This window comes from Symphodus melops (genome assembly GCF_947650265.1).
Source record: "Symphodus melops genome assembly, chromosome: 5".
Lineage (NCBI taxonomy): Eukaryota > Metazoa > Chordata > Actinopteri > Labriformes > Labridae > Symphodus > Symphodus melops.
The window spans coordinates 10,176,074-10,202,825 of NC_136695.1; the positions used below are offsets into that span (position 1 = coordinate 10,176,074).

At 41.2% G+C, this 26,752-nt stretch overlaps 1 protein-coding gene across 1 annotated transcript; it reads right to left on the reverse strand.

The window, feature by feature from the left end:
• Positions 1-4,792: 4,792 nt before the first annotated feature.
• Positions 4,793-21,935, reverse strand: fbxl4 (F-box and leucine-rich repeat protein 4). The gene is given in 10 exon segments (XM_079344760.1): positions 4,793-7,285; positions 8,495-8,682; positions 9,065-9,189; positions 12,219-12,290; positions 14,622-14,835; positions 15,057-15,301; positions 17,522-17,858; positions 20,202-20,725; positions 20,728-20,837; positions 21,838-21,935. Coding segments are annotated over 10 exon segments (2,004 nt in total). The 5' UTR covers positions 21,863-21,935; the 3' UTR covers positions 4,793-7,121.
• Positions 21,936-26,752: the final 4,817 nt, after the last annotated feature.

Here is a 26,752-nt window from a genome sequence, read left to right on the forward strand (position 1 = left end):
TCTTCCCCACATTTAAAATTTGCAGATCATCAAAGGGTTAAGTTACTTTTCAGAAAAACATGTACGTTCCTGCTCCTCAAATCAAGGTCGAATCTCAGTGTTTTGGACCAGTGGTTGAAAAAAACAAACAAGCAAGAGGCCTTTATGTGACATGTCCGAGAAAAGAGAAACATGAACGGTGACTGGATTCCTTTTCGCTGCTGCTGTTGTGAAGTCCCTGTAAATGTGCACACGAGCTCACTGTCACACAAGACTCAACACACAATGTTTTACACTTACCAACAAGCTGGTTTCAGACATTTAAAGCTATACTCTAAATGTCACTCATTTTTGTTCCCATTGCAAAGTGATTCTATGGTGAAAGGACACCTTAGCATGTATAACCTGTTCAGACAAGCTGGAAACATCATTAAGGGCATCTGCTCAAACTGTCTGAAGTGTCTTCACATACATTTCTTTAAATCAGGATTATTATATGCAAGCTTGCCTCACCTCTCACTTTCTAGCTAATATTAAAGAGGACCTCGTCTGTAAGTGTCTTTCCAGTGTTTTCGACAGACCAGTGCCTCCAGCAATAGTTAATGAAGCGGGACAAACTTTCTGGTGTCCAGACATGGTTAAAATGCAATGCTGATGAAGCAAACACAATAAACACATTTTATGTGAAGTGAGCAGATTAACAAACACGTTAGAAAATTGAGCAAAAAAAACATGATTGGACAACAAGCAAAATGTGTTTGTTTGAAGGAAGAAGATAAATACAGTATCTCACTCAGATCACAGGTTGTCATTTAACATTGTGTTTAACAGTGTTTCTCTGTGATTTCTTGAGATGTAATTAGTTTTGAATAATTGCAATTTTTTTTTGACAAACTTTATTTAACCCCCTTGAGATCTCAATCTGATGTCTTCATATAAAGTTTCCCTGTCAAACATCATGTCCATCTCTGACTGGTGTGGAGATGAATCAGCCTTCTGTATCAATCACTCCTTCAATCTGTCTCCCTCTCTTTACTCACCCCCCTCCTCCCTGCACATAGATAACACTGATACACGCTCACAAGCTGAACATAATTCCACCATTTGACATTGTTGTTCTTCAATCTCACTCAGATGCATCGCAGCTAATTACACTTTGCACACTTAAGTACACAAATGCGTGTGTGCGTTCATTTGTAAACGAGTTATTGTTTAATTATAACTTCACATGAACTTTGCTGATCAGTGGGGCGTAGCGTGTCTCCCCCTCAGCACATAATTATTCAGGCTGTAATTGCTCGGCCTGTTTGTGAAACATGCTCCTCTCCCAGCTAGGCCATCTCACACAGCCTCTATGCCAGATCCTGTTGGAGAACGCCCAGGAGCGCCTGAACGGCTCCTGACTGCTGAGAGAACAGGAAGCCTTAGATGGACAACAGACAGTTAAGTTTGTAAGTTACTAATTCTCCTGGTAAGATAAGACTTCAAGTTTAAGTGCATGTGCAACTCATGTGGCACTATTTTTTTTTAATCAAAACTGAGGCAAATGATGGTCAAGGTACATTTTTCAAACAAATTGATTTTACTATAATAATTATACATGCTAATAATTTAATTTGAATTTTAAAGTTTCATACAAACTGCCACAGTATATTATTCATCTTATAATGTAAGAGATTCCTCTTACATAATGACGTGTAAATTACTGAATGGGAGCAAAACTAACAGAAGTGGAATATTAATAAAGTACAGTAATAAAGCAAATAGTTCACTTTAACGATTTTTATTTGTTTGTAATTCCATACAAGACTTTAACAATGTGATTAAACTGGTGTAAAAAAAAAGCAGAAAACTGGAAATTTTTGTTCCAAGAAGATGAAGATTGCACACACACCATTTCACACAACCTGTGAGATCATAGGTTGTTTTTTTTTAACGGCTCACACTCCGAAAAAAAAAAAGGTTTTAAGCCTCTCTTCTAGGATGTTTAGGAAAAAAGTTTTAATGTAAAAAAACCCCATAACAACAACTTAAAAAAAAAAAAAGATGACACAAGACTTGCTCGTCTGCTTCTTAGCACAACATGTAAAGCTTTCTGCCAACTGAATGTAAATAATCGTGTCACTTACACTACACCAGGACACTGTTCATCACCACTCACATTTGTGTTTGTACTTGTTAACGTGTGTTCCACTTTTTGTTAGTTTTTGAGAAATATAAAGGTTTTTTTTAATTGAATGGAATACAGTTATCCTCATAGATTTAGACTGGGCTAAAAGAGTCATTGCCCACTGGTGCTGCTTCACAAAGGTACCTACAGATTCAAGTATTTCTATGGAATTAAGACACTCAGCCTTGACATTTATTGTCTTAGAAAAAAACAAACCTTTAGACACAGCAGTGTGAAGCCTGACAGAGATGTCTTCATTATTAGAGTCTAAGGATAGAAACTAGAGAAGGAACACCCAACCACATAATGATGGGTATCACACAGGAGGCCTCCCTCAGGCAGGTCTGAGGCCTGTCGAGTCCCAGCCTGAGGACGGCTCAGGAGGCAGACCACAGCACTCTGCAGACATGTGTCTCACTAGAGAGAAGACTATTACTGCACCAGCAGGGTGCTGCCATATTTGTCAAGGTATGTTCTGGTGTCACTTATGGGATTTGAGGTAGAAAAGGAAGAGTAGGAAAGAGGGGAGGCATGGGGCAGCCTTGTACAAACCTCCCAGTACTCCCCTTGTTTACGTTTTGATCCTGGATTTATTATTCAGGAACAATATTTCTATCCATACAGTCCCCCTGCAGATTCATCAAGCTACGTCTGAAAGACAAATACAACGCTAATCTAATTGCTGCTGATCCCCCCACGGATATACCAGCCTTGTAGAGAAGCATGACAGCAAGAAATCACGCCATAGCACCGAGTAGAAAGCCTTTATGAATCACGTTTGTACCCGAACACACGCGCGCAGCGGCAGCAGTGGTGTTGTTGACTGAGGAATAATCATTGGGGAGGCAGTCCAAATTAATACTTCAGCCGAGGCTGCCTCGTTCTCCGTCATTAGGGCACATTACAGGGCCACAATATACATCATTAAACCAGGCATAAACAATTCATTAAAAGGCCGTTAGGAAGACAAGCTAATGTCACTTCTCTCTGTGGTATTAATAGAGTGTAAAATGGCAGAGGGTTAAGGCAAAAAGGATCATTCCACCACCAGAATCTATTCATCCTGACTAATGGATTCAGTATTTGTTGTGGATTCTGTAGATGACCCTGCTTTTATCCCAATCACACTTACATGGTTGTATTTAAGAAGCACTGGCATGACTCAGTAACACAATTTTCACTCCTTTTGCTAATGACAGTTTAAGTGTAAGACAACATTGAATAAAAGCAGGCACTTTCCAGTACAGTCGCATTTCTAAAAATATTAACCGTCGTCTTATAAACAAAAGAAGCACACATGCACAGAGCTAGCTGTATCAGCCTTTGTTTATTTAAAATCTGGTGGAAGTGAAGCACCCAAGTTTCATCATGACAGAGGCAAAATCTTTTCACCTAACAGTGACTTTCACGCTGCAGCACAGGGGGCATCACTGCGTGTCCTAACAATGGCACAAAGGTTGATCACACTTCCAGAGTGGGAGGAGAGAGAATGCGTATTCATTACAGAAAAGCAAGGCCAACACAGTCATACAAGGTGCAGGGCTAGAAGACGACACATCTTTGAAAGTGTTTCAACAAACCGTCAGTGACCCCCACAGGGAAATGCTGTTCCTGACAGTAACTCTACATACTTTACATCATCAGTGATTTCACTGTGAAAGTAATTCTCCTCTAAATGAGCTCGGATTACAAGGCCCAATAAAACATGTGACGTATGCACTTCTTTGGCTTCCAGTCAGGCAAGCTGACTTCCACTCAAGAAGTAGGATTAGTATTATCTGAAAGGGAGGGTTGGATGACGCATGTTACACATCCTTTTGATTTTAAAGAGTCAGACTGAGAGTCAATTTATAGACAATGAATTTGTCAGAAATAATCCAATTTACAAACCATCATTTTGGGGATTCCTGCAAACCAATAATTAGATATGAGCATTGATTTCTCTTTAAATTCTCAGACAAGCACAATGATCAATGTGAACTGTGTTTAGTGTAGCTTAAAACATTTCACAGAGCCAGGGCAGCACAAGACCCTCATGACATTGTTTTGGAGAGTAAATGTTCATGACTTTAGAAAATCTAAATGTTCCCCTTAAAAAAAAGAAAAGAAAGAAAAACAGACAAATGAACAAGTTCTGTTTCTTCTTTTAAGGTTGTAAACCTTAATTCTGTTGAATAAATAAACTAAAACTTGAATTAGAAAACAGACACCCACAAATCTTAAAATGAAAGAATAACTTAACAAGCCTCGAAGATACGTGAGATGTCTTCAATGACATGTACAATACAACAAGTTACAGGTTAAAACAAACAAGATGACTTATTTACAAGTGTATCCCAGTCGTTGAAAGAACTAGTTAGTTAATAACATAAGCCAAAAAGCATGTTGGTCAAATAAAAAATAAATGTAACTATCAAACACAGCACCTTGAACTGTGTGTATGTGTCCACTCAGGACTTCCAGGGGAACATATTTGATAGGGGACTATAATATTTCTGTAGTTGATGGTTGCCCCCGCAGCCATTGTGTTCAATACACTTGGCTGAAGATGCATCCAGTCTTTAAACAAAGCCAAGCTTATCGAGTGCTGAATTCATTACATCGATCTTTTTTCACTCCAAGCAAAACAACAAAACACAGAGGTTCCCAAAATGTGTTTTACTGTTAACATGTATGAGGAAAATGAGTTTAAATAACATTTGGAGCAAAGCGTGAAGTTTAAATAAATATGGCGTTGAACATTAATTACCCTGGCTAATATACAGTATATGGCATAAAAACTGGTCAAATAGTCCAGGAGTCTGCATATTACTTTGGTTGAAAGGCAACAAAGCAAGCAGTTCACTACAATCTTTCCCAACACACCACATTCAAACAAGAGTTTAAGGCACACATATTGAACAATTGCCGAGCTTCAAAAGAAAAATTCAAGTTTCAAAACAAAGGAAATGCTTTTCAAACACTTCATATAGTACCCAAATTAAATAGAACAACAATATATTTTTCACAATCGTATCATTACGGAGATATTCCGCACTCAAGGAGCTCAGATATTTTCTCTGTCTCAGTTACATCGGTGTGTGTTTGTTCTTAAGAGTAACTTTGACTGAAGGTCAGCCTCAAAGGTGACTCAGGATGTCTGCTTTGCTGGTGCCAGGAGCACAATATGTAAAAAATAAAATAAAGCATTCAAATGAAATCTAGAAGAATTATTAAAACCCCTGAGTTACAGGAAAAATACTGAGATAAGCAAGTATTTACATTTCAACATATCCACAGGACTCCGCCCCCTTCAAGAGGAGTTCCTAGTTTCAGTAACAGATGCAGTGCAGTGTGAGTGACAACAGGAAAAGCATGCAGAGTTATGAAACCAACCAACGAGAGCTTTTAGACAGCTATAGCTGCTGAGCCAAATCACTCATGACCCTTCAAAATAAAGTTGACAACTGAAAGGATTACCAGAATAATCAAAGCACATTAAAAAAACAAAACAATAAAATGATGTAATACCATTCACTTTGACCTGGCTCAATTTAAAACCTGACCCAAGATTTTGCCTCACTTACAAACAAACTTGACCGGGGCAGCTTGTTGAGAAGACAAACATAAAATGGAACCATGACACACCCCGTCTCATTTTCCATGAAAACAAATAATGGCCTCGGTCTGGCGCGTCAGATCTTACTGATCTGACGATCTCGACAGCTCAATCCATCGACAGCCTCGAGCTCTCTTCATGGCATCATGTTCTGCATCAAGCTAAAGTCCTCAAACAGGAAGTGCTTTACAAACGTGGACATAATAATCTGTAGGCTGAATGTGGTGAAACGTACAAAGAAGCACAGTAATGTGGTAAGTCTTTCCTCTCTGAATTGTGCTCTCGTGACATTTTAAATCATGACAAACGTTCGATGTAAAACTTTGGCTTTTTTTAACTGTCAGTTTCAGTTTTTTTTCTAATTGCTGGTTCGCCTCGTTAAATATTCAGGATTCTCGTCTTTCCTATGGTCGTTCTAAATCACGTCGTTATTTTTAGGACTGTTGAGTTGTGTTGCTTCTCAGTGCTTTTGTTTGACTGTGCTCCTTAGTCACTTGTTGATTTGATACCTTTGATGGTTTTTCTGTCTGCATTTTGAGCATGTGTTAACTAAAACAAACGTTGTTCCAGTGTGGGGTTTTTTTTTTCTCACACTCTTTTTGATGAGATTTTTTTTACCCAATGAATCTCAGGCATGAGGACAGTTGATGATGTGTTTCTTTCAAACATGACAGACATATTACACTGCATGATATGAGGTTGTTAAAGCTTAAATTACCTTCAAACACAACAGAAGCATCTATATTTTCTTCAGTTAAATCAAGCTGGCTTGTTGTTGACAGATGCCTTCAGAATGACGCTCATGCATTTGAACAGTCCATGATTGATGCCCATTCTGACAAGGCACTGTCCAAGGCTGTGATTTTCACCTATGTTAGTCTACATCAATGTGTGTCTTACTAATCCTGCAGTGGCTTTCCCAGTTTCCTGTATGGATATATTTCACCCTTTTTAAATCTTTTTTCAGCATGTTCAAGAGAGGATTGCTCACAAAAATGTGGTCAAAACATGTTCATGTTTTGCACCCAGTACCAAGGCAGATTTCAAGCCTCATGTTGCTTGGCAATAGGTAAGAAGTGATTTAGATTCTGGGATGTAGCAGCTTTACGGCAACAACCCTGAAGTCAAGTGTCCGAAAAACAACCATGAAGTCTCATGTTTTATTATCCTGTGGGCTGGAGTCTGGAAGTGTTTCTGTTCAGCCACTTAATCCTTCTCCCCCGTGCAACGGCTAAAAAAAGAAGATCTTGTTGTTGATACAGGAAGAGGAGGAAGGCAGGTCAGGAGATCTCCGTCAACATCTGACCTGCCTCTTATTCACTTTCGGGCAGTGTTTGCTGGCAAGCACATTTGCTCTTCCTTCCTTCCTTCCTCTCACTGAGTGAAGCTCTTCTTGATGGCCACATTTGGGAAGAGTCCCAAGATCTCTTGGACGACCCGCATGTCTATCTGAGAGCAGAAGGAGACGTCCAGGAGGAGAAGTTTTGGACAAGCTTGGAGGAGTTTCTTCAGCGAGCCAGCACTCACTAACCGTGTACCTGTCAGACAAGTCACAACAGCAATGTAAACAATGGGCTCCAAAGACGCAACATGAGCAGAAGAATACAGGAGCTATGTCCAGCTTTAGGTCCTGAGTAAATCTCAGTAACAAAGTACAACTACTAATAAAGCAGTTCTCCTCCCATAGGTTGTGTTATTGTGTAGTCAGATTGAAATAAAACACTGCATGTTAATTACTTGCTTTAGATGAATGACTCTCCAGCACATGAAGAGACTCAATTACTGTAAAGCCACAGAACTGCCAGCTTGGTTGATACTCGTAACATTACTAAGGTGCCAAGCCTGTCACCTCATGCAACTCGGGCTACGCCGTTTGTGCTGCAGCTTTGCCCTGTGAGAAACGTATTAAATGATGTCGATACGGAGCAGTCTGATGGGTTTCACTGTGCTGCCGGTCTCGCTCTTGTAACGCCTCTGTTAAAGTGGCGAGAAGGGATGGGGAATCACTTTTATTTCATCATGGCTAAAAGCATGATGAGAGGTGTTAGCAATGATGGTACTAACATATATCATACTGTGATATTAAAATATCATGGACTATTATAAGACAAAAAAGGTTTCATCACAAAGCTTTGCCAGTTTTTAACTTATCATGTCTTTAAAGCTCCGTTTCCACCGAGCGCTGCCGTATGGATCAGTACAGTTTGGTAGGGAATAGTTCAGTGAAGCTTATTCCTGTTTACGTTTCCCAGGAAACCATGCCTAGCGTGACATCATAGCAGCGCGACACAGTGTCCCCCGCTAATACATTCAAATTCAAGAAAAATGCGACACAGTAAACAAAGACAATGGGAGACATCCAATAATTACTTTGTCACTGACATGTCAGTCTTTATTACAAAACACAATCCAGCTTTGTTTCAGAGCAGGCTGTGAGCCTCGAGGAGAAATACAGACGTAAACAATCGACTGTGTGTTTAAACACGACGGAGTTGTGTTTGCCGCTGTCGCACAAAAAGTCAAAATTCTTTCGACCAATCAACCGACTGCAGTGTTTAGCGCCACCTTTTAGGGTTGGATCGACATACTTGGCATCCCAACAGAAAGGTACCAAAAAGTGGATCTTTCCCGGCTTTATTCTATGGAAACGCCACACAATGCCGTACTGAAACGAACTGAACTGAACCGCTTGGTGGAAACGGGAATAAAAAATAAATTTAAAAAAAAAATCAAGAAAAGGAACTTACCAAGTATGTCTAGGTGCTGCAGTGATGGACAACTGGCAGCCAGCTCCTCTATGTCAGAGTCGCAGACAGTGCGGTTTGCAGTGAGGAAGAGTTTGCGCAGGCGAGGGAGGCTGCGGGCGAGGTGCTGGAAACATCCAGTGCTGCTCTGCAGTGTGGGACACCAACCCAAGTCCAACTCCTCCAGCATCCTGAGCAAACACAGAGCAGAGAGCACGGAGGAGGACTGGAGTGACTGACTCCCCACATTTGGACACTGACGAAAGATAAGCTCTGATTTGACTGTGTGGCTACAAGATTAAGGGCCAGATCCACTAAAGGATTGCACCACTTTTTAAGGGCACTAAACCTGTGTAAATGAGACGAGGAAAATGTCTGACAAACTGAGAAGCCTTTCACTGGCCTCTGCACTATAATGACATTGTGTGATGAGACATCACATTGTATTATAGCGTGAAGGATTAGAAATCTGATATTCCATATCATACATGTAAAAAAAAAGTGTGTAAATGTCGATTGTTTATTTGACTTTGTGAGGGCACATTAAACATTCAGCACATTGATGTGGCCTACCTGCAGCCAGACACGAGCTCAGCCAGGCCTCGGTCGGTCAGGTTTCTGCAGCGCCACAGGTCCACTGAGCAGAGAGAGCGACAGCGAGCGGCCAACATGCTGGCCACAACGTCGTAGTCCTCGATCTGTTGTAGAGACATGCGGAAAGTAAAATGAGTTTACACTCTCCGGGCAGCGTGAGCAGGACAGCCGTCTGTGCGAGGCTTTATGGAGGCCACATCCGTTTGAAGTTGAAACCTTAAAATCTCTTAAAAAAAAACAAACAAAAAAAATTTCACAGCGACTTCCTCAAATGAATTTGAGATACAGGATACACATTTATATTGTTTTTATGTCTGCGTATGTCATGAATGACATCATCAAGGTTCAGAGATTTTGTGTTTATTTGTTCAGCCAGAGCAAATAAAATACAATTCTCTTCCTCTGAGCATGTCATACATTCAAAGGATTCAATCAATTGCCTTTAGGGAGAGAAACAGGGCTGAACAAATTAAGTAATAAGTGAGTCCATAGCCATTTCCCTTCATATTGTACTGTGCATTCTGAGCAAACTTTGGGAAAGCAGTTGATAAGAAAAAAGGTGATAAGCTGTATCTACTGGTGTGAGGGACATAACCTGACTACCCCGAGAGGGAACAAAGCACTAACACGAAACACTTTCAGCAGAAAAGAAATGAAATAGTCTTTCAAGAACTGATTTGTTTTTGCAAAGCTGTTATTGTTCTTTGGTGTCAGGTAATGTTGGTCATATTTCATCCTTTCATCCAAAGATGAAAGCAAAGAAATGCAATTTAAACAGCCAGTGCAGGCTCCTTCCTCCTAGAATCACAGCGTGTAGAAGGTGTCTCTCGAGCACGCACGGGATCATATTCAAACTTTAGTCTGTAACAGTTGCTGTAGTTGTGTATTTCCGTTGCTGCGTTACCACATGACAACGGCAATATGAGCGCCATAAGAGAGAGCGCTGATGGAAAATGTGCTCACGTTTAGAGACAGGGCCGATCCGATCTCACATCAGGCCTGATAGTTTATGTATCGGACTGACGGAGCCGATCCACGACACTGATCGAGAAAGACCGTGGGCACTTTAAACATTCTCAACTCACACACAGTCCGGCTTTGAAGACACTCAGACTCTGAACTGTAAGAAGTGTCCACCAAGCGTCTCCATGACGACGTTCAGGCAGTAACAGCTCCGTCCTGGATGATCAAAAGTACAACTCTTACACTTGAGTTTAAAGTGTTTAATATGAAAACCTGAACGGCTGTTGCTGCTACCTGTTTGGATGTGAAGCCAGCAACAAAGCAATGCTGTGTTTACTGCAGCTTTGTGTAGCCTCACACTTAATACCAACAACAACAACAACAACAATAACATTATTAATTATGATTAGAAAAATATCAGTATCGGAATATACGAACATCGGATTGGAACTGAAAAAAGTACTTACTGTAAATTCCGGACTATAAGCCGCTACTTTTTTGTCACGTTTTGAACAATGCGGCTTTTACAAGGATGCGGCTTATTTATGGATTTTTCTTGGGGGATAGTGAGCTTCTGCTGCAAAAACATTTCACCTCGTCACATCGGATCTTAATATCAGTCATTTTGCGCTTCATGCACGCACCCCCATCATGGAAAACACACGGAGAAATACATATGATGCAGCTTTCAAGTTAAAGGCGATCAGCTGGCTGTCAAAGAAGGAAATAAAACAGCTGCACGTAAAGTTGAAACCGACAGCGACAACAAAAAAAGAGACTGAGGAAGTGAGTAATGAAGTCATTCTGAGGCAGTGAATGAATGGACTTTTTCTTGTGAAATGTATTATGTGTCGTGTTACAGACACTGTTCGATAAAGGATTTCCAGTAGGCTTTGTATTTGTGGATGTTACCGGTAGCCTACGTATTTAAATAAAAGTTAGAACAATGTTTTTGTGTCACGTCTTGCTCTGCTACAACGTGGACACCTGTGGCTTATAATCAAGTGCGGCCTATATGTGTACAAATACATTTATTTACCTATTTTTAGCCGGTGCGGCTTATATCTGATTTTCAACTTTCACATCATTTTTTTTTTTAATTCTGAAGCTCAGCTAGTGACAATGAGTGGGGAAGTTAGAGAGTCATTCAGTCAGCAAGAAACAGGCATGGCAGAGGGTGCTATGTAAAATGACCATCTGAAGACTGGAGTGAGCTAGCCTACGTATTACAGTGACACAAACAACTATCTGATCTGTGTAACCACTTAGATTGTTTTTTCCATGGGATTTAAAAAACAAACTAAATCGGACATGTGATTCTTTGTCTTTTTTAGATGATGGTAGGACGTTTTTTATTTCTATTTGCTTTTTGACAGAGCATGGCTGTTTTCAGATTCCAGTTGTAATTTGGCGTAGCAGCTGGCGACTTTACAAAGTATGCTTTAATTCTTCTCTTCTTATTTCCCCTTGTCCAGACGCAGATTTCTGCTCATGCTCTGAGCGTGGGCTTGTGCATGCTGAGGGTAGAGAACGAGCAGGGAGACAAGAAGGCGTGAATGGTTCATGAAACGTGTACCGACTGCAGACATTGGTCGAAATGTTCACGTTGTTGTTTCCTTTTCAGAGCACACGAGTCTGGACCTCAAGAAACTTTCAACCATAATCTTAAAAAATGTATCTGGAGAAAAATGACCAAGCCTGCCTTTAATGTCAAACTAATCCTTTAAGTATATTTATTAATATCTCAGGCAGAAATGTGCTTTCTTAGAAACTAAAGAGCTCATCAGAGTCATGACCTGCGACATGGTAAGGTCCAGGTTTGTGTTGTTGTTGTTTTCTTCGCTGAGCTTTTTACTGTGTTCTGAGGTGAGCCTGAAGACACATTTCGTGCCAATGAAGGAAATAAAGTATTCACTTAAATGGTGTGCAGTGCCAATATCACAGTCCTAGTCTATTTTACACCCCACCAGTTTATTGTTAGCAGCTCAATTAGCGCAACACTACTGATGTCTCGCCATCTTTTAGACAAGCTGCTATTCAACAAACACACATGGAGGATTGTGCAGTTAGCAGACTGTGCTTTATTTAGACTCCTTGCGGGGCCTTCTTTCTTTCTGTGTTGATATGTGTGTGTGTGTGTGTGTGTGTGTGTGTGTGTGTGTTTTCTCACCCTCACACAGCTCCCTAGGTTGAGATGTCTCAGCTCTATGCAGAAAGTCAGGATACTCAGAATAGCTGTTTGCTGCAGAGAAAACAACGAGAGAGAGAGAAAAAAAGGAACATGCAGAGTTGTCATACTCATCTCAGGTCTGTTTTAAAATCTCATCCATGTTCATTTGACAAACTGATCATTTCTAAGAAGAGGCTCCACCTTGAAAATCAGGAAACAACAACACACACCAAAATAAACTCGAGCCACATGTTCAATAACAAGACATTTACCCTGAAGTATATTTGAAGGTTATATGTTTAAATAACCATACATGTCGAGAAACAGACGCACACGTCCAGGTGAAGTCAAGCGATTTCCTGCCTACTGCCTCGGGCACTCAGTTAACACTTTGTGTATTTAAGAGAATTTAATATCGCCCAGCAGTCCCTCCACACACAGTGAGGACGCAGATCTCTCTAGTGGCACTGCAGCTTGGATGGAGATACGGGAATTCAACACTACAACTGCCAACACATGTACCACAGTGGCAGGAGAAAGTGTGAGACATGAAAGTGAAAGCCTTTTGTGCGCGTGCGGCTCGTGTGTGTGCGCGCTCGAGTCTGTTGCTGGCATCTTTATAAACGCCTCTCTTGGGCGAGCTCGCCATTTAATTAGAGCAGTGACAGGGTAATGACAGCTGAGATGTCGGGGCCTCAAACAGACACACAGCTCGCTCTGTGTGCCGGGGTATAAACAACCTGCAGCACGCTGCCTGGCTCCACCGCAGAAACACTAGCCTGACTCCTGCCCGCAACACGGCAAACACTGAAGAAACACAGAGAAGCAAAACACTAGACAGTGGTTATGCACGTCAGACAGGCCTGAACTTGAACACTTGCAGTGTGATATTTCGAGGGTTTAGAGTTGACTCAGGTCATCTTAAAAGACAACAACAGAGAATGAACTCCACGCAAATAAAACACTCATCTTCATATTAAAAAAAAAAAAAAAAAAGCTGTCAAACTCATAACTCTAAGAGTGATGAGAGGTTCCTGGATGTTTGATTACCTTGACGTTAACCTTTATACATGTGCTGTCTTATTAATTACTCTTTTAGCATGGATAGAACAAACTGCAGGCAGTGATTTAATGCTTTATTTAACCCCAAGATGGGGGGTTTGCCCCCCACATCCGTCACAATCAGGAAGAAGAGGAAAGAGGAGAAAAACCTTCCTCAAAAGAATGTCAATATATTTCATTAGTTCACCGTCTTCAAGACTCTTAAAAAAACACAGAATATAGTGACAAGTCGTGGTAATCGATTCTAAGGCGCATCGCCGTGCTTTGTTGAAAGATTCTGCATCGATCCAGGAAAGTCCATAATCGATTATTAACGTAATGAACTTCCTGTTCCGGGGTTACTGCTACGTAGGTCTTCTCAGGAGGACTTTAAAAAAGGAAATCGTATTTTTGCAAAGGGGAAGCTGTTTGTGGGATTTATTTATTGCAAAGATGTTAAATAGAAGGTTTAAATTCACCTGACTGTTTGTGTTGATGGGTAAAAATGAACCATGTATATAGAACCAAAATGGAGAAGCATCGCGATGCATCGAGAGTCGTTTGATAATCGAGCCGTGATCCTCTGAATCTTAATCGAATCGTGAGGTGTCAAACGATTGCCACCCCTCGTAACAATCTGAACATCTGTATGTCAGCTGTGACATGGCTTGTTAGCAAATATGAGAGTCCTAAAAAACAAATAAACCTAAAAAGCCTGCCAGGTTCAGATTAGACCAAGTTTTGTGGACATAAAGTTGTGTCTTTGTACACAGGAAATCATGTGTGCTTGCTGGCAGAATGTGGAAGCAGTTTTCAAACAGTCGCAGAATAAGATGTAATCATCTCTTCCACTTACACTCCATTTCTTTGTTTTGCAGAACGTCTGCAAGCATGAGAGAAACTGATTACAACTGCAGCACAACATCATTCGCTAATAGGCACTGTGCTGCACTGTGAAGGCAAAAAAATGAAGTGGCGGGGGGAAAGAAAAAAACGACCAGACAACGTCTTTGTTGGTGCTGCAGAGCAAAGACATGTCATGTTTTTTACACGCAGACATGCTGGACATGCAAGCATTGTTGGGTCTTTTCAAAGTTAAGCAGCTTCTATCTTAGCTCTGACAGATGAGTGAGAAGAAACTGTCTGTGTGAAGTGTTCTGAACTGAATGTGTGCAAAGTGTTAGATTCAAACTTAAACTGAGATCAACTCAAAGTGTCTTAAATGTTTTTAAATTGATAACACAGTCGTACGGTTTGCTAAGTAACAGAAAAACGTGACAATAACATAAGGGTTAAAAATCAATGTCAGCTGAGCACTTGCATTTTGCTTTCCCCAGAGTCACAGTTGCCTGCGCTGCATACCTCGATCTTGGTCCTGTAGAGCACCAGTCTGCGGAGACGTGTTAGCTTGGAGATGTGTGTGAAAGCTTGTGGCTGGAGGCGGTCGCAGGAGGAGAGGTTGAGTTCCTGGAGCCCGGGACAAGTCTGCGAGATGACCTCCAGGCACGCCTCATTCAGGAAGTGGCAGCAAGACAGCTCCAGGCAGACCAGGCTGAGACCACAGGCCTTCATGAAGCTGAGGGCAGAAGAATAAAAATCTGAAAAAAAAAATCAGCAGCTCGCCTGGCTCGCCTTTATTTTCAGTCTGTGCTAAACATTTCTTTAGCTTTATCACAGAATAGAATAAGCATCCACTTTATTCGTCTGTGAGTGTGCCTCCCTCAAAACTAAGAATTGTACTTTTAAACACTTTTCAGTTTTCAAGGTCATCTTCTTGTTGCCTCCTGACAGACTGACCTGCTGAAGCCGGTCGGGGTGAGAGCCCCGCGGTTGCCGGTCCAGGACAGGTTGAGCCTCTGGAGGAGGGTGCAGCGACTCTGCAGGTGTCCCAGGGAGGCGTCACTCAGCCGGCCCCAGTAGGGCTGAAGACTCAGCTGGGTGTACTGCAGCGGGTCGCAGCAGTGCTGGTGAAGCAGCTTACAGCTCTGGGCCAGACGGCAGAGGTCTGGCAGGGTCAGGTGGCTCAGTATCAACTGGATGAGCTATGGATGGAAGATGGGGAGAGGAGAAAGGATGGAAGGAGCAAAAGACAAAAGAGAAAAAAAAAAAAAAAAAACAGAGAGAAAACATAAGGCTGTTACATCTGGTAGGAGAACACACAGAGTGAAGAATATTCCAGAGCATTAAAGAGTAGAAGAACCGAGAAAAAAAAACAAAAAAAAAACACAGTATAGCAGAGAATGTTAATTGTGTCCCTTCTGTCAGGCAGATCTTAAAAGTGTTATCCTGGACACAAAGCAGTGATAGCAGGATCAGCAACGAGGTGAGCCGTTTTTGTTTTGCACTGCGCTCTTTTGCCTCTCAAAGAGAAACAATGACTGCGCTCGTTTGTGTGTTGCAGTGAATTAACAATACGCAGGGTTCAAGCTGGTATCAGCTGACGGATAATAGCTATATTGTGTTCGTGAAACAAGCACACGGCGGTTGTGAAGACCGCCGTTAATGGCAGCGGTTTGGAGGGGAGATAAGAGAACAACTATCAAGAGCGGCGGCTGGCGTTTTGAAGCTCGTCTCAGACGACACGACGCATCAGCATGGCATGAAAATGAGGCCACGTCGGCGAGCGCAGACACGATCAAGTGTCACGCTGGGTGTGTGCCACGATGCTCGTGTGTTTGTGTGGAAACGTACAGCACACATGCACACTGAGGAGGGCTCAATTTAAGGCGCAGCTCCAAAACGATTAGTCACGATCGTCATTATGAGTAAAGACCCTTTTTTTTCCAGAGCGTTCACAATCTTCTCACAGCGAACTTTAAAAATTGTTATTTATCTGTCAAGGCAACAATTTGAGGCAAACTGAAAAATCTCTTTCTGGATCTTTTTGTTAAGATTAATTAGATTCATAGAATATTGTGTTATGTGTATAGCATAACTCCACCCAAATGTGCTGTTTTTATTTTGTTTTTGTTCGTTTTTTCCTATGTCCTTTTGCTTTGTTGTTTATATTCTGTTCAAAAGAAAAAAAATATATATCAAAAAAAAAAATTTAATTAGATTCCAGTGTGCCATTTTGTACAAGTGCTTCAACATTTTGTCAATGAACTATTTCAAAATAAACAACACATTTACATTGTGTTTATTCACCTGAAATGTTTTTGAATGAACAATAAAAGCTCAAAGGGCTTTAGTACCACACCATGAAGACAATCTGCTTTGTTTTGGATCACTTCACTACATTTGGGTGAACCTGAAGAGTGAAGAGCACGTCTCACTGCTTAATGATTGTTAGTATGCAGCCTTCAACATGATTGCATGTTCACATGCAAACTGTGAGCTGGATGAAAATAAATGCAGATGAGGGAGCCAGAGAGGAGAAAGCCACTGACTGTGTAGTTCACCGGTACATTCTTAATGCAACTTAAAGTGTTTTCTGCAATTACACTGAAATACCCTCTTTTTTATGCTTAGACGCCTACATTAAGGATAAATTGTCACAACCTTATTTTGCCCTCTCGTAGCACCACAGAGCACTTTTTCCTTAAGTGGGCGCTGCACGAATGCGCGATGCATGTAGCTGAAAGGAGAAGACGGACGATCTTTCCATCGAACTAGAAATTGCCTGAATGCATTAAGACGACGTTGACATGTTAGGGCGCAGATGGTTTAGTGGTTAGATCACAGCCCATGTACGGTCCAACCGGTTGGCAATGGGTTCAAGTCCACCGTTTGGACTCCTTTCCCACATGTCACTCCATACAATCTCTCTCCCTGATGTCCTTCTCAATCCACTGTCCTATCAAGTTCAGGCATCAAAACCCAACAAATATGACTCTTAAAAAACCCAAAAAAAACCTTTGCCATGCACAGAGACATAAATAAGAGCTCAAGCTCCTACACATAGATTCTAACTATTTGGGATTTAGAATAGTTCAAACGATCAGCATGAACATTAATCATGCAGAAGGAAAAACATGTTTTGTTAGAGCTCAAAGAGAAACAGTGTGAGTTTAGTGAGAAGCACATTAACATAACTTTTGTTTGTTTACAGTGAATCCATGTGGTTCCTTTAATGCCACAAATGTAAGTGCCCCTAAAGCCAATATTTACAAAAAAGAAACTATTTTAAACCCCTTTCAAGGGTTTCAGAATCACTTCTGAGGGGCAAAAAAAAAATAATTTTGTTGACGTCCTGGTGACGTGTACGTGTTTCTACTCTTTCATCCAAGTGATTTGAGACACCTCTTTAGATCTGTAATCACCTCATATGGCAGTTTGTCAAAGTATCCATTCCCTGTCCTCTGATGCTTGCCGTCTCCTCCTTGTCTGAACGGCCCTCCTACATCAGACAGCTCCTCCTCGCTGTCACTCAGGTCACTAATGTCGATGACGGGCATCTTATAGAGTGCCAGCATGGGCCTCTCTTTCACCCCCCGCAGGATCACCGCATCCAGCTCGGTGTAATAGTCCAGCAGGGAACTGTTGACCTCCAGACGCAGCAGGTTGGTGGGGAAGTTAAGGTGCTTGATGTTAGGGGCAAACTGGCGAGCCTGGGGTGTCAGCACCTTGGTGGGCTCCCCTGACCACAACACCTCCCACCTAGACAAAACAGAAAGGGAATTCAAGAGCCACGCCTAATGGAAGCAAGTGATCAACAGGTCTGGAGACTGTAGACCGTTTGGACTGGTGTCCATCTGAAACGTGAGCGTACCGTTCATTAAATGTCGTACATTCACCGTGACGAAAACTCAACAGAGGCACTACAACATCCTGTTTTGGTGTGAACGTGTAGAAGGAAAAAAAAAGCCTTGGCTCTTTACAACATGCTGGCTTATTCACAACTTCAAAAATTGCTGGTGTGCCAAAAAGCCATCTTATTAGTCAGTGTTGACCTCCTTACTGAGGACACACTGTATGCTTTTAAATAGGAAAGCTGATTTGTACACTATGTGTTCATTAAAGAGGTCCTTGTATGTTCACTTCCATCCCCACTACAGATCTATACATTGTTGGTGCTGTAGAAGGAGGCACAGAGCTATATTAATGGAATCTATTGAAGACTCTGCTGACCCCAGGCCAGCCAATCAAAACCAATAACTATGTAGGAAGGTCTGGTTATACTCAGTGTCAAACTTACATGCAGAAAAAAGCAGAATCAAGCTTTTAAATGTACTTTTATTCTGGAACCAGAGGTCATTTATAATTGTGCTACTTATAAACGATCACTATTGAAGGTTAATGTTTAAACTACTAAAATAAAAACAAAGACATATTTTCATTGACCTGTGATTGTCTGTCATTCACTAAATAATATTACCCTTCACATTCTGTAAGCAAAGAGCGACCAGTTTAAAAAGTTTGACAACATTTCTAAATGCACTAAGACCAAAATGCTTTACAGTTTTTCCCAATTGCTAAGAAACTAAAATGACATGTGTAGCACAGTTATTTAAACTGACACACAGACAGCAAAACCTCCTCTCAAGTCTCCTTGGCTTCGTTCACACTGCCGCCCAAATCGGATTTTTCCCCAAATCTGATCAGAATCCGATCTAACTGACCGACTGTCCACATTATAATTTGCAAGTAACCAGATCTGATCAGCGTGTCCGTATTGACGTGGTCTGATCCACATTGGTTTCTATGCTAACAGGTTTTGCCCAGGAAAAAAGAAACAGCAAAATGGATGACAGAGAAGTGTGATTATTTCTGACGCAAACACTTTCACGGAGCAGTCTATCCGGCTTGTTTTACTACACCTTTGTCTAGATTTTTGCCGTTTTCTTTCACTGATCAAAGTTCACTTCCGGCTTGCTGGATCTATGTCATTGCTTATTTTTCTATGGTGTCGCGTTGACAGTGACACACAGACGACACATTGAAGCGACAGAGAGAGCTTGAGTCGGATCTGTAGGAATCAGATTAGAAACCACCTCTGTATGTGCTTTGAATCAGATCTGGAAAAATCTGATCTCATGTGGCTTTTTGTGTTCAGACTGGCAAAAAAAAAAAAAAAAAAAAAATCAAACCACATACAATCTGGATGTGCTAAAAATCGGATTTGGAGGTGCAGTGTGAACATGTGCCACCTGGCCAAACCTCAATGGTTAACTGTTCTCCCTTCAATCAGGAAGTACACACTATGAAAAGTCCACAGGTGAGCACCATTTTATATGTATTATTTATTTTTCTGCAATTTTCTTCTTCAGCTCATTGTTTTTTAAGAGCATATTTTTGTTCAGATGTAAATACATCTGCGGATCATATGTTGCACTTACTTCTTTAATAAAAACATCAACGTTTCATTGGCATGTGTGTGTATCTGCGAACATGTCTGAGCATGTGAACAATGTTCTAATATATGAACTATTTTAGTATTATGGTAAAGCGTGATAAAATGAGAGCGTTTTCATTTTGCCCAACAGTGTGTTAGGCAAAAATCTGGCAATATGAATGAAGTGTACCATTTGGTGCAAACGTCCCAGTTTGATAATGTGTGTGTGTTTGTGAATTGTGTTCAGTATTTTTGATAAAAACCAGCCGAGTTTGCTAAATCCTCTTTTAGAAATGAGAGAAAACTAAAACACCAAGTATCACAAAAAGTCCCATTTAAAAAATGACACTTGTGGGTCCTTTTGTGGCTCAATACTGCTCTGCTCAGAGTTTGTAGTTATCTTATGATCAGTCAAAGGTTGACTACTCAAACAGGCTTACGTTTGCATTGTTTGGTTCGACTGTAAGAAACTCGAGCACAGCTGTGTTCTCATACACAATACTTGCAGAGCTGTTCTATTGAGGAGTTTTCCAAACAAATGTAAAAAAAAAAAGAAAAAAAGAAAGGCAATTTAAATAAGACGGTGCCAGGCGTCAATCTGCAATCGCATAATAAACAAAGAAAGTGTTTTTAATGAATGGCTGTAATGTGGTGGAGCTTGTTTTTACCTGACATCAGTGGGTGGGTTCTGGGAGAAGGGGTTGTGAGAGCATGCCAGAATCCGGACGATTGCTCCAGGATAATAAGTCTCAAGCACCTCCACAGCTGTTGGGTAGACCGGCTCCTCGAAGCCCAGCTCAATGTAGTCCTGGCTGTAAAAGCCTTTAGGGGTACGTCGGAAAGGTGGCGGGGCACTGGCACACTGTTCCCACCATTTCCCATAAGCCCTGAATACAGCTGTCTGAGTGAAGTCCCCGGAGCTGGGGTAGACGTTCGGCACCCCAGCCAGGTTCCACATGGTGTAGGACATGCTATTCTCACTGCCATAGTGGGAGCTGAAGTCAAGAACCTCCTTAGCAAATTGCTCCACCTCAACACTGACTGGCAACACCGCACGTTGGCCTGACTCCACAGCTCGCCGACTGGTCAGAGCCTCACCTCGAGTCCCACTCCTGGAGCGCCGCCGCAGACAGATATAGTAAAACATGCTCAAGAGAGTTAGCATAGGGAACTCTTGGGTGGATGAAGTCAGTAGGGAGAAACGGAGGCTAAAAGGAGGAAGAGCCTCCACCTACTGGAAACACACTGGCTCAGGAGGCCGGGCTGTACAAAGCACAGGCTAGAAGCCCGGCTGCATGCATGACCTGTAGGTTAGGCAGAGACAAACAAGAGTGAGAACAGCATGACAGCAGGTGTGAGACACAACTGAGTTAAACTCGTGTTAAAAAAAAAAGACACTTGTGGGTCCTTTTGTGGCTCAATACTGCTCTGCTCAGAGTTTGTAGTTATCTTATGATCACTCAAAGGTTGACTACTCAAACAGGCTCACGTTTGCATTGTTTGGTTCGACTGCAACAACAACTAAACGGTAAAAAACCAAATAGTTAATGTTCATTATAATGCTGTTTGTATTGACTCATTAAAACGTAGTACAGTCAGATGTGGGCTCAACACACCTGCACACACTGTGTAAATATGCCCGGCCAAGAAAGCTGACTGTGATATAATATCACAACAGTTCAAATATTTATCAGCTATCTACACTGCGAAATAAATATACAAACATTCACGGTTTAAACAACAGTAACAATCTAAGTGTCAACAAATGTATACTATTTAAAGTGGTGTGTAATATGAGTTCTATCCAGCTCGTCGTCAATAAGTTCGTTGTATCAATGCTGTTGATGAAATCCCTAACCCCAAGCGTTAAGCATTACAACACAGACACGTTGGTCTTGTAATGCTTAATAACACAGACAAGACCAACTTGTCTGTTTCTCCCTAAAGCCAATTGAACGTCAACGCTAAACTGACATGAAATAAGTTAAGCTAGCAGTCAGAAATGAACTGTTGCTTTGTAAAGACATGTCTTAATGTTCTTCACTCTCATGTCTCTGAAATGACTATAAGTCACGTATCTAACATGAACTAGAAGTATAAGCCACTTCTAACAGCTTTTATGTTGTTGTTGTTGTTGTTGTTGCTGTTGTTGTGACCATAAGGGTTAAAGAGCTGCTGTTAGTTAGCCAGCGACAGCTAGCTAGCCTACAGACAAGCCGAGCTGTCAAAACAAAACTGTTAGCTTCCGTAGCTAGCGTTGCAACGTCGAACAAACAAACAAGACGGGACACACTTCAGATTTACAGTAAACGTAGATCGATGTATCCATTCATGTGTAACAATCCTGTAGTTTCCTTGACGATAACGTTGTCAACCACCAAAACCAAACCACATTCCTGTCGCGTTACCTTGTGATGCCTTCACGGACAGTTGGATAATGCATTTCCTGATCGAGCGCAGCTTGAAATGAGTTACATTATCAGGTCAATAATACTGTAAATGCTGTACTATTTTTAGGTATCAACATTTTCAGAAGTTATATTAAGTAAATTCGCTTATTCTGGCTAACGTCTTGTCTGCAATTCAAAATGAAGTCTTTATTTTTCTAAATGTTATTTAAATTGTTATTATTTTCACATTGAAATACTGCTGTCTCAACAAGTTTGATTAAACCTTTTTTAAAAGACGGCATAATTGAGAACACAGCTCATTTAGGCCGTCCTGTTATTTACTCAATTAATTGATTTTACATCGCCTGAAATTGGACCATGGGTCTTAAAAGCTACATTGCTTCCGCACAACAATGTATCAACATCCGGTAAGCGTCATGTTCTGATTTTACCAGAATATCCAAAATTAATTGGTTCTATCGGAGATCTCTGAGAAGAGCAGCCCACAAAGCTGATACATTCTGTTCTTTATGAATATGTATGGGCAAAGTGAGATCCAGGGCGGTTCTTCAGACGAAATAAGCTTAAATATTAAATCTAAATGGCCAACAACAGTACATTTCGCTGTGTTTAAATCAGGTTTGGCGTGAAGATAAACTCAAATCAGATCATCCAGCAGAGCAAATTGTGAAGAGGCTAAAGGAAGGAAAATGCCATTTAGACACAAATGTTCTCTTTTGCGTCACAAAAACAATGTATCTTGTTTCGGTTATTTTATAAAAATGCAAATACAGTTGATTAATTAATCATGCTTACAGTATGTCACCTTGCTGCTGGTCTATGCTGTTATTAGAGGTGCATTAAATCATTTTCACAGATATCAGGATCAGAGGGATTGTAGAGCGAGCTGTCCTAGTGAGGTGAAGCCATACTAAGAATCCTCTCACCTCCACTCAGGCTCTGTCCTGCACCCATTTTTATCCCCATCTGACAGCATACATATGTGATTTCCAGCTGTCATTCAAGTATATGTGTTTCACATAGCAACATTTGAATTTTAAGCACTTTCATATATTGCTGAAAATCAGGGACGTGTTCAGAGGGATGGTATGGGCCCCATTCGAAATCTGATTGCCCTCCCTAATTCTAAATCTTGGATTCACTATTTGCCCAATCAGAGGTGACTTAAATTCAAATAATCTAATTTGCCCTTTCCATAAAAAAATCCAAACAAAAACGTGTTCACACTGTCTATCTTGCAATCGACTTGCCAATACATGTATTTTTTTAAAGTTGGACAGCGCACAAGAGTTTGCATGTTCATTCAATCACTTAAATTAATTTAATGTGTTTTGATGGGATAGAAGGGGTGAAAAAATGAAATTAGTCTGTGTGTGTGTGCCAACAAACTTCATACCCCCCTTAATAAGTCAGTGACCCAAACAAAAAAGTCTGCACACCCCTACTGATAATAAAGGAAATGTGTGTGTATGATGGTGGTTGCATTAGGGCTGGTATTTGCATCGAAGAATGTGTCGTCCATTCCCTCTGCCTCTGGGTTGCTCTGTTGGCATTATTGCCAAAATTAGAAAAGCCCAATATCTCCACAGCCCTGAGGGCAGCCAACCACAAATCCATCCCGCTTTACCCATCATCCATTGTGGGTGACAAAGAGAGATAATTACCTTTGACCACAGGAGCTCCTGCTCACTTTCTCCCAATGTAAACAAATCTGTACCTATCAGAGAGAGTGTGAACAACTTTACAAAACAATACAAAGCCTAATTGAATCTGCTTCTTACATGTGTCTGTCATTTGACTTGCATGATTCTTCGATTTTAATACAATATAGATACTACACATTATCTATTCTACTTTGACCTCAACACATTCAATCAACTGCTTGGACTTGTCTCGACAAAAAAAGATCAACTTTTCAACCTTGCGTCTCCTCTCACTTTTTTTTTTATCACTTTGTCTATATTGATCTCTTCCTGAAACAGACCCGTGCAGCTAAGATTGTAACACATCAGTGGAAACAATGCAGCCCCAAAACCTCACTGACACACACACACACACACACACACACACACACACAAGACAGAAAGAGTGTGTAAACAGCACCCAACTAGAGCTAACAAGAGAGGATGATGTGAATAGAGGGCTAGTGGGCATGCTCTGTGATTGACAGGTCGGGCCGCTGTCAGCTCCTCCAGGCAGGCATCAGCGAGCAGCAGTCCTGCTACTGTCAGAGCTCTGTTCTGGTCCACTGTGCCACACATACATATGCACATAGCCGAGCACACACAAATGCAAATGGGGATGGACACACATATAAGCCCGTGCATGGATACATGTGTTTGCACACACACACACAAACACACTTTTTCTGTGTCTCTCACACATACACCCATGCGCTCACACACTTCTTGTCCCTCAGCTATGCCCCAGCTGTCAGAAGCCAGTTAAATAATGAGTGTGCTGCTCTCATTCCCTTTTGCATAGAGGCTGAGGATCTGGTTATTGCTTGTAGAAAACAGAATATTTGCGCTGTTTTCCCAGCTGCAGCTTGGTCATCCCACATGGGGAAACATCTCTTGAGGCTCTGACAATATCCACGTCTGCCCATCTTGGTTTAGATTGAGGCAGTGATAGGCAGCTTTGCGCTGGAGCTAACCTCTTACTTCAATGCTCTTCCCAGGAGGAAAAAAGGAGCACAAGTTAAGAAGCAATGCATCATATGTATTGTTTAAGCTGTGGAACTTCGCCCAGAACGAGCATCTGTAGAAGCCTGTGATTTGTAAATGGGTCTTCAAGAGTATAATTTACCTCACACAAGCCTGTGGTCAGTGCCATTATAAACATGACTTCCAGGTGGCAGCACATTTATTATTCACACACATTTAAATAAATTTGACTGTCCAACATGTTTTATGCATTTTGGCAAGGCAGCAGCACGAAAACCTGTATGGATAGTGAAAGTGTGGAGTACCTGCAGCTGAGAGGGTTGCACATGATTGACAACAGAGAGTGGATTGGACACAGCAGTTGCTTCAGGTGGAGATGTACATTGCTGTAAACCAGTCAGCTGAGATGACAGGGTTGAGTGCGAATTCTAAATTGTAAAAGTGAATGCACAAGTCATAGAAATAAAGACATATGCTTCCCTTTTTTTGTAAATGTTTACTGGATGTAAAACTCAGAAAGATAATGCATCATGGTAACACATTTATTTATACATTAAGATTATGAATATATGCTTGCAGTTTTGTGATGTTTAAGGCCCTGTGCTTTGAGCTAAATGTTAGCATATTTGACTTGAAGGGACAACAATTCTTACACTTCCATGTTTAACAGCTATAATGAATACTATGTTTACCAGTTTTGTTTAGCATTGGGGCAGCTGAGCCACAGGTAGAGTCGGTCATCTCTCAACTGGGCAGCTGTGGCTCAGTGGTGGAGTCTATGTGTCTCTATGTGTCGGGAGGGTCGACGCTTAACCCTGAATTGCTCCTGCTGCTTTGTATAAGGCAGCATATAAATGGGATTATTTACATCTGATGGTCTCCCTACAAAGCACCGACTGCCATCAGAGTGTGAATAAGTAGGTGTGACATGTAAAAGCGCTCTGAGTCCTGAAGCTCAAGTCCATTCATCATTTACCACGTTTGGATGCAGGTATCTGCTTATCCATAACTCTTAAAATACTTACTGTATCTTATTTGCTTCACCCACTCATGACTTAAAACACTTAGTTTGTTTAGCAGTTAGGAGAGGTGTGCTACCATTACATTTAATTGGTGGCATAGTTTTGTCTAGTCTTATTGATATGAGTATTTTCCAATAGGCCTTTATAGCCCGGGGTTCATCATACTTTAAATATTGACAAAAGACTTTTCAATCACCATGAACACGAAGCTAAATCAATTTACTTATGCAGTTCATAAATTGTTTCTCAAGCACTGGGATGAATCTTGTTAGTGGGCATTGAATTAAACAACAGAGAGTTCATGTTTTGAACTTTTGTTGGTTCTTGGGGTTAATTTGCAAATATGTCGAATTGTTTGTTAGTGAAATAAGGCTGCTACAGAATGTTGAATAATATATATGTTTTGCAAGCGATTTTCTCTGTGATTCTTTACTCACTTTGAATCGCATAAACCTTTGTATTTCATGTGTTTCACATGGCTTAACTACCATTTCAGATCACAAAGCATTTGAGTCTTCACTCAGGTCTGACCTCCCTTGCAATCTCTGTCATCTGCCTGTGTTTCCCGATGCTGATCAAGCCTATTAAGAGAACGTTTTGGGTACATCCGACTGATTGTGAAACTTCTCAGGCTTTCTAGTCTTAATGACAGAATCTGCAAATATAATTACTGCTGCAAGAAAACCAAGCCAGAGATAGCGGAGAGAAGCTGTCATCTGCTTTTGTTTTCCAGTCCGTGTCCTCCAACTGAACTTCACCGACCGACAGTTTAATTGGTTTCAGGGAATCGGGTGTGAAGAGGAGTCATGACCTTGATCTTTCTCCCTGATAAGTGATTTTTTTCTACCAACTATACATGCAAATATGCAGAGTGTGTGTGTATGTGTGTGAGAGAGTTGAGAGGGAGGTAAACAGATACACATTGTCTCATTTTATTGTGTGTTTAGTGGCTGATTAGAGGCCTAATTAAATACAGTGTTAGCGGGTTCAGAGGCAAACAGAGGAGACACTGACCCTGCGACTTCTAATGCACCCCAGGGATCATCTGAACAAAGAGAGTAGATGCACACAGGCTGATAGAGAACATGCATTCAGAGACTTTTAACAAACAAGCATCATC